Source organism: Mirounga leonina, unplaced genomic scaffold (assembly GCF_011800145.1).
Source record: "Mirounga leonina isolate KUSES-001 unplaced genomic scaffold, KU_Mleo_1.0 Mir_168, whole genome shotgun sequence".
Lineage (NCBI taxonomy): Eukaryota > Metazoa > Chordata > Mammalia > Carnivora > Phocidae > Mirounga > Mirounga leonina.
Window position 1 is genome coordinate 60239684 of NW_023270426.1, and position 17478 is coordinate 60257161.

At 38.7% G+C, this 17478-nt stretch overlaps 1 protein-coding gene and 1 pseudogene across 5 annotated transcripts in view; both read left to right on the forward strand.

Annotated features, from left to right (window-relative positions):
• Window positions 1–2320: 2320 nt before the first annotated feature.
• LOC118016997 overlaps window positions 2321–17478 on the forward strand; it is a 74763-nt gene continuing 59605 nt past the window's right edge. For 4 of the 5 annotated variants that reach the window (XR_004681008.1, XR_004681007.1, XR_004681006.1 and 1 more), the window contains exons 1-2: window positions 2321–3496; window positions 12858–12994. Coding sequence is in view for 2 of the 5 variants with exons in the window: in XM_035014852.1 (XP_034870743.1) it covers window positions 12972–12994 (23 nt within the window). In the remaining 3 variants the exon portion in view is untranslated. Of the gene's footprint in view, window positions 3497–4830; window positions 4875–12857; window positions 12995–17478 lie in introns of those variants that run through there. The other variant, XM_035014851.1, reaches the window with a different exon arrangement.
• Window positions 10807–11288, forward strand: LOC118016996 (annotated as a pseudogene).

Consider the following 17478-nt stretch of genomic DNA (forward strand, 5'->3'; position numbering starts at 1 on the left):
CTCCTATTGGTAGGCAGGCTACCGTAAACCCTCGACGTGCTATCTGGTGCCCCTTACCGAGCACACTCTAATAGATAATGAAAGAGTGGGGTGGGAAGGTGTTTGCAAAGCCAAGTGAGGATAAACTGCTGAGTGACCGGCCGAAGCGTGCGTTACCGGCACTGCAGGGTTTTGCCCACTGCTTGGATGGAAGGTGGAATAAGTGATGTGTGAAGAGAGATGGGGAAAGGGGTGAAAGAAACCGGTTGAGCAAGCGACTGGGGTTGCTGAGCATAATCTACCGAATTTCAAAAGAAAACGTAATAAAAACCAGACAAGAAATAATGATCATAGACAAGAGCATTCTTGACTTGGAGTTTTAAAAAGAGCAGTGCGTTGTAGGCAGTGTGGAGATGAACTCAGGCGAGGCCAAAGGAACCTTACAAGAGAATACTATAAGGAGCAAGAAAGAGAAGCAACTATATAAGTTTTGTTTTGTTTTGTTTTGTTTTTTAAATCAGTAGGCTTCGCTTTCTCAACTGTTTTTTTTCTTCCATCTCTTAATTAGAAACGAAAAGCAACCAAGTTGTTTGCATGATGACACCAGGGGGAAAAAGGCCTGACCACTTCCTAGAAGGAAGAAAAGAGACTTTTTAAAGACACCACCTACAGCTAGATGTGCAGTGTATGACATGATTACAACTCCTGTGTCCAGAGGATTAAAAATGGAGTTCGGCCTAAAAAAGTACCACCTTAAAAGAAGCAGCATGACACAGTGTTTTAGTTGACATCACGTTCACAACATAATAGAAAAATCTTTGTTAGAAATTAGTGAAGCCTGGAAGATTTTTTTTTTTTTTTTTAAAGCATGATTTGGTATATAATAGAGCTATGTTTTGTAAAGTTCTAATAATTTTTACAAAGCCAATAGCCTGAGACTGTTCAACATAGTAATTCTCCTAATACATCTTAAAGACAAGTACATTTATCTCTTTATTGTGAACATTTTGGTAACAAATGGCAAAAAAATCTAGATTTTTGCAATCAGCAGAACTGTTTCTAAGAGGGAAATGTAGAAGGAAAAATATGAATCTGGAACTATATATTCATAAACAAATACACTTTGGAAGATTTTTTGACTGTACTCATTGGTCTTGCTGTTTTCTTGCTTTTGGGGGAAGAAACAATTTTATTTAGTTGGATTTTAGTTGACAAGGCATTTATCTTGGACTCAGCATTATATATAAATATTCGAAGTATTTGGAGAGTTAATGGGCAGGCCATTTATCTCTAACAGAGTTTAGATGGTTATGTTTAAAACTATGAATTTATGTATTTGAGTGGGAAAAATAGTCTTTTTTTTTTCTCTCCTCTTGGTTGACACCTGGCGGAAATTCTTGTTGTTCAAGTGCTTGGGATCTTGTACTAGCTTTGGTAACAGATACTGCTTGGGTTTTTTCGCCACCTAGTGGTAAAATGGTGAATTTGCTAAAATGTCCTCTTCTCAGCCTTAAGGTTAAATAATATTTATTAAGCATTCAAATGACGTTGGACAAGAAGTGGATATAAAAGTGCAGTAGACAATTAGGTGTTCATTAATAAATTTGTTTTAAATTCTTAAGGGCTAGTGAACAATAGCTGAATTCTTCAGAATTTTTAGTAAAATTTTTCTAGTTGGAACATAACTTATTTCTGAAAAATTAAGAATCAGCTGTTTAAATAAACTAGAATTGCATTTAACCAGAAAGAACCCTAAGAGATTTACTTGTAGTTTGGAAAGTTGTTTTACCATATTAAATGATTCATTCCTGTGATTATAGTGCATTATTCCTTCTCTTTGAAGCTTTTAGGATATTATAAGTTATTGCCTTTATTATTTACTTTGCTATTTCTCTTCATTTTCTTTTTACTATGACTTCCTAAACACTTTGGTAACTGACAAGTTGCCAGGAAATTTTTATCCCCTGTCATTTTTACTTAAGATCATACTCACTTATCCTAATTATCACCTTTCTTCACTTTGGTTTTAGTCACATAACTATTTTTTAAGTGTCTAAACTTGAGTTTACTTGCTTCCTTTTGTTTACCTCCTATTTATTCCAACTATGGAAACACCAGAAACAACAAACAACAAACAAACAACGCTGGCACCTTTAAATTCCTGTTTATGTTTTATTTTTTTTTAAGTTTATTTATTTAAGTAATCTCTACACCCAACGTGGGGTTTAAACTCACAATCCTGAAATCAAGAGTCACATGCCCTTCTGACTGAGCCAGCCAAGTGCCCCTATGCTTTCCTGTCTAAAAGAAAAAACCAAAACCAAACAAAAAAACCACTTGGACTAAATTTTGGACTAAATGTTTTCTTTCACCTGACTTTTGTAACCTCCCTTTTTAAAATTCCATGTCTAAAAATCTGTCTTTTAGATAAGTTGAAATGTACTGTAGCTGCTATCTTGGTCTTCTGAACTTGTCTCACTAGGCCCTTACTGTATTTTGCATTAAGTTTAAGCTATTCATCTTTACCACCAAGGCTCTCTCCTACTGCACCCTAGCCTACGTCTCATATGCCATCTCCTCCTGCTCATCTGCTAACTCTCTGTACTCCTGTCAAGTACATCTTCTGTCCCCTTTGTTAGTCTGTCTCGCTGTTGCCAATGTGAAGTTACATGCTGCTTTTTGTGCCCAGAACAACATCCCACTGCTGTTATCTCCTTTCCCTTTTCCTAACCCCTCTACTAGACTCAGTTGGCACAACTGAATAAAATTCCAAGTAGACAGAGTAACTAGCTCCCCCTTCCCTTTTTATAGTTTTGTCAGAGCTCAAATAGAAATCTGTCTTTACGGTATTTGTTTCTTGGATTTTATATTCAATGGCTGTTGCACCTTATTGTACAAAGGATTAAACTCATTCTCAAGAACTCTGTCTAAAACTGACAAATGATCATCACTATCAAGATATTTAATATTGATGTGGTATGTAAAAATTACTGCCAAGTCTGGAGTTTTTCACATATCAAAATACTCAATATTATTATTGAGAAGAAAAAGGCAAGCCATCTCAACTGAAAATTTTGGTGTATGGTTGTAAGAAAAACCGTATCAGCAATCTTTTAAAAAATATATGAAATCCATGGTTAATCTTAATTTCAGCTAACACTTGATAGGCTTAAATACTGTAGAACTAGGGGCATTGTTTTTGTTTTTTTTTGGTCTTAATTTTGTATTTCAAGATTTTGTAACTGACTTAACTCTTTTCTTTCAGATTTTTTTTTTTTTTAATTTATTTGAGAGAGAGAACACGAGCAGGGGGAGAAGGAGAGGGAGAAGCAGACTTCCTGCTGAGTGAGGAGCCCGACATGGGGCCTGATCTCAGGACTCGGAGATCACGACCGAAGCCGAAGATAGACGCTTCATGGACTGAGCCACTCAGGCACCTCTGACTTAACTCTAATATCTTCAAAATGCAGCAATGACTTCAGTGTGGAGACTGGAGGCAAGATTTGCTATAAGTAAAGTGAGTGAGGTTTTTTATATTTGATAATTATATGCTATGTTTGTTATATTTTTTATACTTAATGGATATTTAAATGTGTTGTGAATTTCATTATAAAATTCAATGCCAAATTTCTGTTTCTGTTCTCCCACATTAAGATATAGTATGATATGTATTATGTGAACACTGGTTAATCTTTTATTTTTGATTTCTTGATTAAAATAAAGTCATCCATAATTCTATCCACCCAGAGATACCACTGTTAACATTTTATTACATTTGCATTTGGTGTACAACTAGTAAAGAAAAGCATTGCCTGTGAAGCAAAAACAATGCTTCATATCATTAGAACATTTTTTTTTTTAAAGATTTTATTTATTTATTTGAGAGAGAGAATGAGACAGAGAGAGCATGAGAGGGGGGAGGGTCAGAGGGAGAAGCAGACTCCCTGCCGAGCAGGGAGCCCGATGCGGGACTTGATCCCGGGACTCCAGGATCATGACCTGAGCCGAAGGCAGTCACTTAACCGACTGAGCCACCCAGGCGCCCTATCATTAGAACATTTTTGACAACAGATTTGATTAATGGCTTCAAGGGAAAATCTCTTGAATGAGTTTGTAACACGTAGGTCCTGCTAAGTTAGATAACTTGATAAAGTTTATTCATCCCACCATGAGTGGCATTGGGCCTATGGGAAGGATCGGAAATACTAAGTTCCTTTTTTTTTTTTTATAAGATTTTATTTATTTATTAGAGAGTGAGAGAGCGCCCAAACAGCAGGGAGGGACAGTGGGAGAAGCAGACTCCCCACTGAGCAGGGAGCCCAAGGTGGGGCTTGATCCCAGGATTTTGGGATCATGACCTAAGCCGAAGGCAGATGTTTAACTGACTGAGCCACCAAGGTGCCCCAATGCTAAGTTTCTTTTCTGAACTATTTATGACTTTTGAACAAGCACAACAATGTAATGAGGGTAAAAAAAAATTCTAATTATAATAACAAACATTTTCTGATGGATATTGAGTTTTAGTGGCAAAGTATAATTGAATGCAATCAGTTCTCAGTTTTTTTTTTTTTTACCTCATATTCATATTTTGCTAACTGGAATTTCATATTTGATATCTTACTTAGAGAATGTTGCTTTTCTGGTCATCTACATTTTTCCTGTTGATGAAGAGGATCATTATTATTGGTGATTTTTAAAACCCAAAACTTGATTGAAAATACAGATTCCAGTTCGGAGGGGGGAAAGATGGCAGAGGAGTAGAGGACCCTATTTCAACTGGTCCCCGGAATTGAGCTGGATATCTACCAGACCGCTCTGAGCACCCACGAAACCAGCCTGAGATGTAAGAAGATCTGATCTCTACAAACAGAATATCGCAGGCAGTTGGTTTTGAGGTACGAAGCGGAGAGCTGTGATCCTGTGGGCAGATATCGGAGGATAAACGGCAGCGGGAGGGTGCCTGGACGTGGGGATCCTACACCGCTGGTGAGGGACAGCCTCGCCCGCTGGGGACAGGGCACAGACTCGCAGACCGGTAGTGGTGGGAAAGGACTTTAGGGCAGCCCCCGGGGCGGAAACCCGGAGCGGCAGGGTCGCGCGGGTGAACTGGGAGCGGCTGGCGGTTTTAGAAGCACAAAGGGCAGAGATGTGCTCCAACCTGGAGGCATGACTGGGGGCGCTGTGGAGGGGCGCACAACCCAGGACGGGGCAGTTTATAGCAGCACGGACAGAAACGGAGATGGTGTGGCCTGGAGAGCTCACTGAAGAACAGACTGTGATCTCTCTGCTCTGAAGCAGAGGGTTGGAAACGGTCTCTTCTGCTCTGACTCATGGAAGAGACGCGGAAAGGTGCCAGGGAAAGCCGCCAGAGAACAAAAGCCCCAAAGACTGATTCCCACTGAGCCCATCCCCCGCCACAGGGGGGCAGGGCAACTCCGCCCAAACAGGGTTGCCTGAGTAACAGTGCGGCAGGCCCCTCCTGCAGAAGACAGGCTGGGAAAACAAGAGGCCAGCAACCCTAAGGTCCCAAGAAAACAGATGCATCTTGCCTGGGTTCTGGTCAATAATTTGGACTCTATACATTCCCTCAAACACCCATCAACAGAATGATTAGGAGGAGGAGCCCCCAAAACAGAAAAGACTCAGAGATTATGACTTATGCTGCAGATTTACAAATGGATGCAGTTATAACCAAGATGTCGGAGATGGAATTCAGGCTAGCAATTGTGAAGACAATGGCTAGAATGGAGAAATCAATTAATGGCAACATAGAGTCTCTAAGGGCAGAAATGAAAGCTGAATTGGCAGAACTTAAAAATGCTATCAATGAGATCCAATCCAATCTAGATGATCTAACAGCTAGGGTAACTGAGACAGAAGAGACAATAAGCAACCTGGAGGACAATATAATAGATAAAAAGGGAAAAGAGGAGGCCAGGGAAAAACAACTCAGAATCCATGAAAATAGAATCAGAGAAATAAGTGACACCATGAGGCGTTCCAATGTCAGAATAATTGGAATCCCGGAGGGAGTGGAGAGAGAGAGAGGACTAGAAGATGTATTTGAGCAAATCATAGCTGAGAACTTCCCTAATGTGGGGTATAAAACAAACATTCGCATCCTAGAGGCAGAGAGGACCCCTCCCAAGATCAAGGAAAACAGGCCAAGACCCTGGCATGTAATAGTAAAACTCGCAAATCTTAGAACCAAGGAAGCCATCTTAAGGACAGTTAGGGGGAAGAGATTCCTTACGTACACAGGGAGGAACATCAGAATAACGTCAGACCTATCCACAGAGACCTGGCAAACCAGAAAGGCCTGGCAAGACATATTCAGGGTACTAAATGAGAAGAACATGCAGCCAAGAATACTTCATCCAGCAAGGCTTTCATTTAGAATGGATGGAGAGATGCAGAGCTTCCACGACCAGCAGAAACTGAAAGAATATGTGACCGCTAAGCCGGCCCTGCAAGAAATATTAAGGGGGGTTCTATAAAAGGAGAAAGACCCCAAGAGTGATCTACAACAGAAATTTACAGGGACAATCTATAAAAACAACGTCTTCACAGGCAACATGATGACAATTAATGCATATCTTTCAATAATCACTCTCAACGTGAATGGCCTAAACGCTCCCATAAAACAGCACAGGGTTGCAGATTGAATAAAAAGACAGGACCCATCCATATGCTGTCTACAAGAGACTCATTTTGAACCTAAAGATACATCCAGACTGAAAGTGAAGGGATGGAGATCCATCTTCCATGCCAGCGGACCTCAAAAGAAAGCTGGGATAGCAATTCTTATATCAGACAAATTAGATTTTAAACTAAAGTCTGTAATTAGATACACAGAAAGACACTATATCATTCTTAAAGGATCTATCCAACAAGAAGATCTAACAATTGTAAATATCTATGCCCCCAACATGGGAGCAGCCATCTACATAAGCCAACTGTTAACCAAAATAAAGAGTCATATTGATAACAACACATTAATTGTAGGAGACCTCAATACTCCACTCTCAGCAATGGACAGATCATCTAAGCAGAAAATCAACAAGGAAACAAGAGCTTTGAATGATACATTGGACCAGATGGACCTCATAGATATTTACAGAACATTCCACCCTAAAACAACAGAATACTCATTCTTCTCGAATGCACATGGAACTTTCTCCAGAATAGACCACACACTGGGTCACAAATCAGGTCTCAACCGATACCGAAAAACTGAGATTATTCTCTGCATATTCTCAGACCACAATGCTCTAAAACTGGAACTCAATCACAAGAAAAAATTTGGAAGAAATTCAAACACTTGGAAGCTAAAGACCACTCTGCTCAAGAATGTTTGGGTCAACCAGGAAATCAAAGAAGAACTTAAACAATTCATGGAAATCAATGAGAATGAAAACACATCGGTCCAAAACCTATGGGATACTGCAAAGGCAGTCCAAAGTGGGAAATACATAGCCATCCAAGCCTCACTCAAAAAAATAGAAAAATCCCAAATTCACCAACTAACTCTACACCTTAAAGAACTAGAGAAAAAGCAACAAACGACGCCTAAGCCACGCATTAGAAGAGAAATAATTAAAATTAGAGCAGAAATCAATGAATTAGAAACCAGAAACACAGTAGATCAGATCAATGAAACTAGAAGTTGGTTCTTTGAAAGAATTAATAAGATTGATAAACCACTGGCCAGACTTATCCAAAAGAAGAGAGAAAGGACCCAAATTAATAAAATTATGAATGAAAGGGGAGAGATCACGACTAACACCAAGGAAATAGAAACAATTATTAGAAATTATTATCAACAACTATATGCCAATAAACTGAGCAATCTGGATGAAATGGAGGCCTTCCTGGAAACCTGTAAGCTGCCAAGACTGAAACAGGAAGAAACTGACAACCTGAATAGGCCAATAACCAGTAATGAGATTGAAGCAGTGATCAAAAACCTCCCAAAAAACAAGAGTCCAGGGCCTGATGGATTCCCTGGGGAATGCTTCTTTTTTTTTTTTTAAGGTTTTATTTATTTATTCATGAGAGACAGAGAGAGAGACAGAGGCAGAGGGAGAAGCAGGCTCCCCACAGAGCAGGGAGCCCGATGCGGGACTCGATCCCAGGACCCTGGGATCATGACCTGAGCTGAAGGCAGATGCTTAACCGACTGAGCCACCCAGGCGTCCTCCCTCGGGAATTCTACCAAACATTCAAAGAAGAAATAATACCTATTCTACTGAAGCTGTTTCAAAAAATAGAAACAGAAGGAAAACTTCCAGGCTCATTTTATGAGGTCAGCATTACCTTAATCCCCAAACCAGGCATAGACCCCATCAAAAAGGAGAATTTCAGACCGATATCCTGATGAATATGGATTCCAAAATCCTAAACAAAATCCTAGCTAATAGGATCCAACAATACATTAAAAGAATCATCCACCACGTCCAAGTGGGATTTATCCCCAGGATGCAAGGGTGGTTCAACATTTGCAAATCAATCAATGTGATAGAACACATTAATAAGAGGAGGGAGAAGAACCATATGGTCCTCTCAACTGATGCAGGAAAAGCATTTGACAAAATACAACATTCTTTCCTGATTAAAACTCTTCAGAGTATAGGGATAGAGGGAACATTCCTCAAGTTCACAAAATCCAGCTATGAAAAACCCACAGCGAATATCATCCTCAATGGGGAAAAGCTGAGAGCCTTTCTCTTAAGATCAGGAACACATCAAGGATGCCCACTCTCGCCACTATTGTTCAACATAGTAATAGAAGTCCTAGCAACAGCAATCAGACAACAAAAAGGAATAAAAGGTATTCAAATTGGCAAAGAAGAAGTCAAACTCTCTCTTTTTGCAGACGACATGATACTTTATGTGGAAAACCCAAAAGACTCCACCCCAAATTATTAGAACTCATCCAGCAATTCAGTAAAGTGGCAGGATACAAAATCAATGCACAGAAATCAGTTGCTTTCTTATACACTAACAATGCAACTGTAGAAAGAGAAATTAGAGAAACGATTCCATTTACAATAGCACAAAAACCACAAGATACCTCGGAATAAACCTAACCAAAGAGGTAAAGGATCTATACTCTAGGAATTACAAAACACTCATGAGAGAAATTGAAGAAGACACAAAAAGATGGAAAAACATTCCATGCTCATGGATCAGAAGAATAAACATTGTTAAAATCTCTGCTACCCAGAGCAATCTATACCTTCAGTGCCATCCCAATCAAAATTCCAATGACATTTTTCAAAGTGCTGGAACAAACAATCCTAAAATTTGTATGGAATCAGAAAAGACCCCGAATCTCCAAGGAAATGTTGAAAAAGGAAAACAAAGCTGGGGGCATCACGTTGCCCGATTTCAAGCTATGTTACAAAGCTGTGATCACCAAGACAGCATGGTACTGGCACAAAAACAGACATATAGACCAATGGAACAGAATAGAGAACCCAGATATGGACCCTCAACTCTGTGGTCAAATAATCTTTGACAAAGCAGGAAAAAAGACAGTCTCTTCAATAAATGGTGCTGGGAAAATTGGACAGCCACATGCAGAAGAATGAAACTCGACCATTCTCTAACGCCCTTCACAAAGATAAACTCAAAGTGGATGAAAGACTTCAATGTGAGACAGGAATCCATCAAAATCCTAGAGGAGAACATAGGCAGTAACCTCTTTGACATCGCCCCCAGCAACTACTTTCAAGATACATCTCCAAAAGCTAGTGAAACAAAAGCAAAAATGAACTTTTGGGACTTCATCAAGATAAAAACCTTCTGCACAGCAAAGGAAACAGTCAAGAAAACAAAGAGGCAACCCACAGGATGGGAGAAGATATTTGTAAATGACACTACAGATAAAGGGCTGGTATCCAAGATCTATAAAGAACTTCTCAAACTCAACACCCAAAAAACAAATAAGTCAAAAAGTGGGCAGAAGAGATGAACAGACACTTCTCTGAAGAAGACATACAAATGGCTAACAGACACATGAAAAAATGTTCATCATCATTAGCCATCAGGGAAATCCAAATCAAAACCACACTGAGATACCACCTTACACCAGTTAGAATGGCCAAAATGGACAGGGAAAGAAACAACAAATGTTGGAGAGGTTGTGGAGAAAGGGGAACCCTCTTACACTGTTGGTGGGAATGCAAGTTGGGACAGCCACTTTGGAAAACAGTGTGGAGGTGCCTCAAAAATTTAAAAATAGAGCTACCCTATGACCCAGCAATTGCACTCCTGGGTATTTACCCCAAAGACACAGATGTAGTGAAAAGAAGGGCCATATGCACCCCAATGTTCATAGCAGCAATGTCCGCAATAGCCAAACTGTGGAAAGAGCCGAGATGCCCTTCAACAGATGAATGGATAAAGAAGATGTGGTCCATATATACATGGAATATTACTCAGCCATCAGAAAGGATGAATATCCAACTTTTACATCAACATGGATGGGACTGGAGGAGATTATGCTAAGTGAAATAAGTCAAGCAGAGAAAGTCAATTATCATATGGTTTCACTTATTTGTGGAACATAAGGAATAGCATGGGGGACATTAGGAGAAGGAAGGGAAAAATGGGGAGGAGGGAATTGGAGGGAGAGATGAATCATGAGAGACTATGGACTCTGAGAAACAAACTGAGGGTTTTAGAGGGGAGGGGGCAGGGGGGAGGGGGGATTGGTTAGCCCGGTGATGGGTATTAAGGAGGGCACATACTGCATGGAGCAATGGGTGTTATACGAAAACAATGGATCCTGGATCACCACATCAAAAACCAATGATGTATGGTGACTAACATAACATAATAAAATTTAAAAAAAAATAAATACTTTCCTCCGCGGGAGCCATTGAGGAGCAGCAGCCATGGCTCTGCGCTACTCTATGGCCGTGGGCCTCAACAATGGCCGCAAGGTGACTAAGAACGTGAGCAAGCCAAGGCACAGCCGCCGCCGCGGGCGCCTCACCAAGCACACCAAGTTCGTGCGGGACATGATCTGAGAGGTGTGCGGCTTCGCCCCCTACAAGCGGCGGGCCATGGAGCTGCTCAAGGTCTCCAAGGACAAGCGTGCCCTCAAGTTCATCAAGAAAAGGGTGGGGACACACATCCGCGCCAAGAGGAAGAGAGAGGAGCTGAGCAATGTCCTGGCTGCCATGAGGAAAGGCAGCCAAGAAGGACTGAACCACCCCCCCCTCCGCCATGTAATAAAGCCTTTTTGGGTAAATAAATAAATAAATAAATAAATAAATAAATAAAAATAAAACCCAAAACTTGGGGTGCCTGGGTGGCTCAGTCGGTTAAGTGTCTGACTCTTGATTTTGGCTAAGGTCATGATCTGAGGGTCGTGAGTTTGAGCCCAGCATCTGGCTCCGTGCTGGGTGTGGAGCCTGTTTAAGATTCTCTGTCTCCCTCTCTCTGCCCCTCTGCCCCACTTCTCTCTCCCTAAAAAGCAAACAAACAAAAAAAAACCCAAACTTGTTGTTTACTGTCACTATTTTTTCAATACTGTTTAATGGAAGCATTTTCCAAGGGTCTGCTATGTAAAGTTAGTTTTATTTATTGTTGTTAATTAATTATTATACTTATGCTATCATAACTTAAAAACTGTAAAAGAGAATTATTGCTTGTCATTCATCTGAAGCAGCTCAGTTTTCATGTTACTATTTTTCCTGTTGTTGAGGAATTTTACTTGCTACCGCTTGAAGAAGTAGCTATGATGAGAGAAGGGTTTGTTGGGAAAATCTGTAAGAAGGAGGGGCAATTTAAGTTTAAAATTTTGCTGGAGACTCACTGCCTCCACAATTCTGAGTTTCAAATGACCTTTTGTTTCAGGGTCAGGAAACAGGTTAGATGATAGCTAAACTTTGAAATCACACATTTAATCTGTGACTTAGTAAATTCACATGTGGCTAATCTACAATTGGTTTTATATTTTTTGTTTTTGCAACATGAACATTTTTTTTTTAATTCATGCATAAACTACTTAAATCAATACATTTCAGTGGAAACATGAGGCAACTGAAATTTTCTGCCCCAAATTGATATGTAATTGATATAATCCATTGATAATTGATTTTTGTAGTCATGTATGGATTTGAAATTATTTTGCTGTGGAGAGTATGACTGCTTTAATATTTTAGACTTTGAAACATATGAAGCATTTTGTAGACATGAGGTACACATGCTGTTATAAAGATGCACAAAGCCAAGTGTCTGAAGTAAGGAACAGAATTAAATCATGAATAATTTACAAATTGAAATAATATAGTCTGTCTTGGTCTTTAGAAAGTAGGAATAATGCTTTGATAAAGCCAAAATAATTTTGTAAGGTATGGGTTAAAGGCAAAATTTGGAAGCCAGAGTAGATTGCATTTTATATAATAATTTTAATATTTAAATCAAAACTTTTATGCTCTTATACAAGGGAACACCTTATTTCTACCAGAGAGCCCCCCCTTGAATAGGGGGAATCCTTTTAACTTTAATTTTACATTTATTCTTATCTTTTGCTCTCATTTGGATCTGTTTTGGTGAAACCTGGTCGAAGTCCTCAGAAAGGTGAATGTATAAGAAGAAATTGAACTGAGCCTGGCCCCCTCTCTTAGGTCTTTCTGGAAATGAAGAGGAAGGAGAGAAGAACCTTTTAGAGAGAGTCACTTGATAGATAAGTGGCCAGTGGGAGATTGTTGAAGGGAAAGAAGGATTGTAAAATAGAGTCATGATCCTAAAGAGGATAATGTGGGAAAGAACACAAGACCATACTCTTTTTGTTTCTAGTGCTACCCTTTCTCATCTTCATGAACCTCAATGATTTTGTGTTCTAATCACATTGTTTTTTTCAGTCTGTCTCTGCAGTGATGTTCACTCCAAAGGAAATGAAATGAAAGGAAGTGTTGGCTGCTGGCTTGGAGACAGTGGTGGCCAGTCATTAGAGGACAAAGCTGGTTAAGTGAACTATGGAAAAATCACCAAAATATTGGTAAGAAAGACCCATCAGAGAGCAGTGTGAGGGTGAAGGGCAAGAGCTCTGTCTCCTGATGGATATGGGGGCAGAGAAGGATGACAGGAGAGTTATGGTAGGCAGTCCAGAGATTTCCCAGTGGTCAGGCTCATGTTCAGAGAGTGGACATGGCACAGGCATGTCTGATAATGAAAAGCTAGTCAAGGAGACTTTTCAGGGGGTCAGAAAGCCTGGCTGATAACAGAAAATGGGGGGGGGGGGGGGGGGGGGGGGGGGGGGGGGGGCAGGGTTGGTGAGATGGAGAAGGTGTTTCTTTTACAGGTATATAGGACATACATACATTGGCCAAGAAATCCAGAAACCTCCAGCTTGTATGCTAAGTGGGGTGTGTGTGTGTGAGAGAGAAAAAGAGGTCATCTTTCTAACAACCAGAATACTAGCATATTTTATGGCAGCCATTGTGCTTTCTACTCATTATCTTATTTGGTCCTCTTCACAGCACTGTGAGGTAAATGCTGTCATATCCATTTTATAAACGAGGAAACAAGCTTGGAATGATGAAGTAACTTGCCCAAACTCATACAGCTAGTAACAGATGATACTGGGATTTGAACCTATGCTCTTAATCAGTAGGCCATGCTGAAAGCAAGGCAGTAGGCTTATTTATCAATAAGCCTCCAAGAAGGCTTCTGTAACCATGCTTCCCTCCCCTAGTTTGGATTAAATGCTTCTCTTCCTTGTTCGGAGCACCTTTTGAAAACCCTATTTCTTAACAATATGTTATTTGGTTTGTTTTACTGTCTCTTCCATAATATTCCAAACCTCTCAGGGGTATTCTTTATGTCTTATCTAGGGCTCAAGTGTTAATAATTGTTATATCTCCAATACTTAGCATAGTGCCTGGCACATAATACACACTCAGTAAATGTTTATTGATATGTGATGAATTGATAAAGGAATATGATCTTTAAAACAATTTTCCGTTATAAGATTGTAGAATCTTATGGGAAATTTTTCCAGATACCCACATGAAAGCACATGAGACTGATGAATTAAAAATAAAAGTTCAAACCATCATTTTATAAATGTGTGCTGATTGCCTCAAGGTCATCATCAGGCTGTATTGTCCAATCCCCGTTGAACTAAATAGAGATTACTGCATTTGCTAAAGTAAAGTTTTATGGTTTTAAAGTAATAATCATATTAAAAATAGATATATCCCCTTTCAGCATTTTTGTACTTATACTTGGTACATTATTTACAACTAATGAACGAATTTTGATTGCTTAGGAAACATGCTATTGTACCCCATAGCAGAGAGCAAAATACCTGACTGTAAGAATTTGGGGAAGTTAAATGAATCTTGCAATATTGCTTTCTATATTGTTAACATAGTTCCACAGCTGACATTTATTTATTTATTTTTAAGATTTTATTTATTTATTTGACAGAGAGAGAGAGCACAAGCAGGGGGAGTGGCAGAGGGAGAGGAAGAAGCAGGCTCCCTTCTGGATGCGGGGCTTGATCCACCTGAGCGGTGCACCCAGGTGCCCCAACACAGCTGACATTTAATAAAATTATTCTGAACAGATTTGCAAGTAGGTCATAGAAAGGTTTCTTTCAAAGATCTTGATTTTGTAATATTTTATTTGCTGTATATATATGGAGATTATATGTAGGTGATGTCTGTCTTAGAAATTAAAGTCACTAGGGGCACCTGGGTGGCTGAGTCATTAAGTGTCTGCCTTCAGCTCAGGTCATGATCTCAGGGTCCTGGGATGGAGACCCGCATCGGGCTCCCTGCTCAACGGGAAGCCTGCTTCTCCCTCTCCCACTCCTCCACTTGTGTTCCCTCTCTTGCTGTGTCTCTGTCAAATAAACAAATAAAATCTTTAAAAAAAAGAAATTAAAATCACTAAAAGATTTTCTGAAGACAAACACTTTTTCATTCATAAATTTGGTAAATTTGACAGTTGGATATGTGAAAACCTGGTCACTAAAAATCTATATTATTTAAAAATGATTTGGATATATTTTCAAATATACTTTTGTTTTTAAAAACAGCAAAATAATTAGATGGAAAATACTATAATATTTGCTGTGGAGAAACAAAATTTTGTGGATTTATGAATGAAAATGTGATTAAATGTTCTGGATTCTTGCAAGAAAGCAGAAAGCTGTGGATTACATTTTTTTAAAGTTTTTATTTAAATTCCAGTTGGTTAACATACATTCGTTTCAGATGTACAATATAGTGATTCATCACTTCCATACATCACTGGGTGCTCCTCATGAGAAGTGCACTCCTTAGTCCCCATCACCTATCTCACCCATCCCCCCACCTTCCCTCTGGTAACCCTCAGTTTGTTCTCTATAGTTAAGAGTCTGTTTCTTGGTTTGTCTCTCTCTTTTTTTTTTTCCGCTTTGCTTGTTTTATCTTTTAAGTTGCTGTGGATTAAATTTGTTTGTATAAATTTAACTTCTCAACTGGTAAATTAATTTTCCTCCTAGGGATGTATTTAATGTCTTATCTTAGATATTTTACTAAATAAAGGAGCTCAATGATAAAATAATACAATTAACAAAGGTAAAATATGATAGTTAAATTTAGAGACAGTGTGTGGTCAGTGAGTAGAAATGTACAATCACGTAATTCTAAATTTTTACATCTGGCAGCCAGAATTTTTAGTTTAAAATTTAGAAAAGAAAGACAATTTTTAAGAGAGCTGGAAAATACCCACATATGTTTCTTCACAATTATGGGGCTCAAAAGAACTTTAAGTGTATTGTATACAGTGTCCAATCTGTCATTGTAGGGCCCATTAATTAAATTGTTTTTCTTTTTTACAATAGGGTTTTTTTTCCCCCAAGCAATGTTTAGTTATTAATAAACAACTATTTAAATGATAGAAACATTGTTTTCCACAAATTTATGTATTTGGCGCTCATTGTTTTATAGTATTTTAAAAGCATATTTTCTTATAAATATACTATATTATCATACAGTATATATGTAGAATTTGCTGTGGGGACTGATACATGTTTACTCGCTAGGACAGAGAGGAAAGAAATATTCCATACCTGAGCAGTGCTAGTAGTTTCTGGTATTATCTCATTTCTCAGAAGATAACTTTCTGTTAGAACATGTTTGTTTTTAAAAAAGCAAATAAATAAAATGAAAAACAATTATTGTGAAGAGACTTGTGATATTTGTGTTAAGAAGAGACAGTCTTTATCTCTGATAAGTAGGGTACATAAAAAAAAATCAGAAGATTGGCTATGAAAAGAAGACAATTTTAAGGAGCTCTAGAGGAAAAAAAAATGCTTTCAACTATTTACAAAATTCTTAAAACATAAAATGATGAATATGGTGGGCTAAGTCTTTACTTGCTTTATATCATTTGATCATAACAATAAAGCAATTATCTTCTCTTAAGATGGGGAAATTGAGGCTTAGGTCTTGTAGCTTCCTCAAGGTCACACCCCAAGTGGCAAAGTTACTTTTACAGAGTTTACTGTTTAAGGGGGAATATAAGCAAATAGTTACAATGAAGACATGTGTGCAATAGATATATGTTACTAATAGGACTAGCATAGTGTTAGGAAGCATCTAGCAAAGGTATTAAATCCTGATCCAGTGCTCAGGCAGACCCTTCCCAGAAGAGTTAAGATTCACTAGAAATGAGAGGGAAGTCAGGATCAATCTAGTGAAGTAAACAGAACATAAGATTCATTGTCCTAGTTGGGACACTACTGAGCCTGAAAGGGAGGCCAATAATAACCATGTTTGTACAACAGAAATAAACAACCATCCTGGGCAAACCAGAATGTGTGGCAGTATAAGGAGTTTGGTCTTCATTCTAGAAGCCTTCAAGAACACTGAAGGATTTTATAAGGAATAACATGAACAGGTTTATGTTTTGGAATACTGAGACTGATAGTGAAAAATGGTTGGAGGAAACCTGTAGATTATTTTAAGAGGCTGTTTCAGTAACACCGGATAGTGATGATGGTGGCCAGAATTGGATAGTATTAGACTAAAGGGAAATGGCTTAAGTTCAAGTGATATTTAGGATGTAGAATCATTAGAACTTGGTGTGTAATTGGATATGGGTACAGAGGGAGACATATTAATTGGATGTATATTGTAGTGGAGGGAAGGGAAGTCAAGGATGACACTGGATTTCTGGATTAACAACTTGAGTGAATGGTGGAGCCATTCACTGAGATGAAGAATATGGGGAGGAGTGAGGATGATGATGAATTTACTTTTGTTCAGTTTTATATTTGTTCATTTTTAATTTTATTGATTTTTAAAATTTTGAAACAATAAAAAATGTATAGAAAATTTGCAGGCACAGTACACAGACCATTTTTTTTCCAAAACCATTTGAAAGTAACTTGCCAGTATGATGCTCCACCACTCCCAAATACTTTACTATGTATGTCCTATCAGTAGGGACATTTTGCCTGCTTAACTATAATACAACCATAAAAATCAA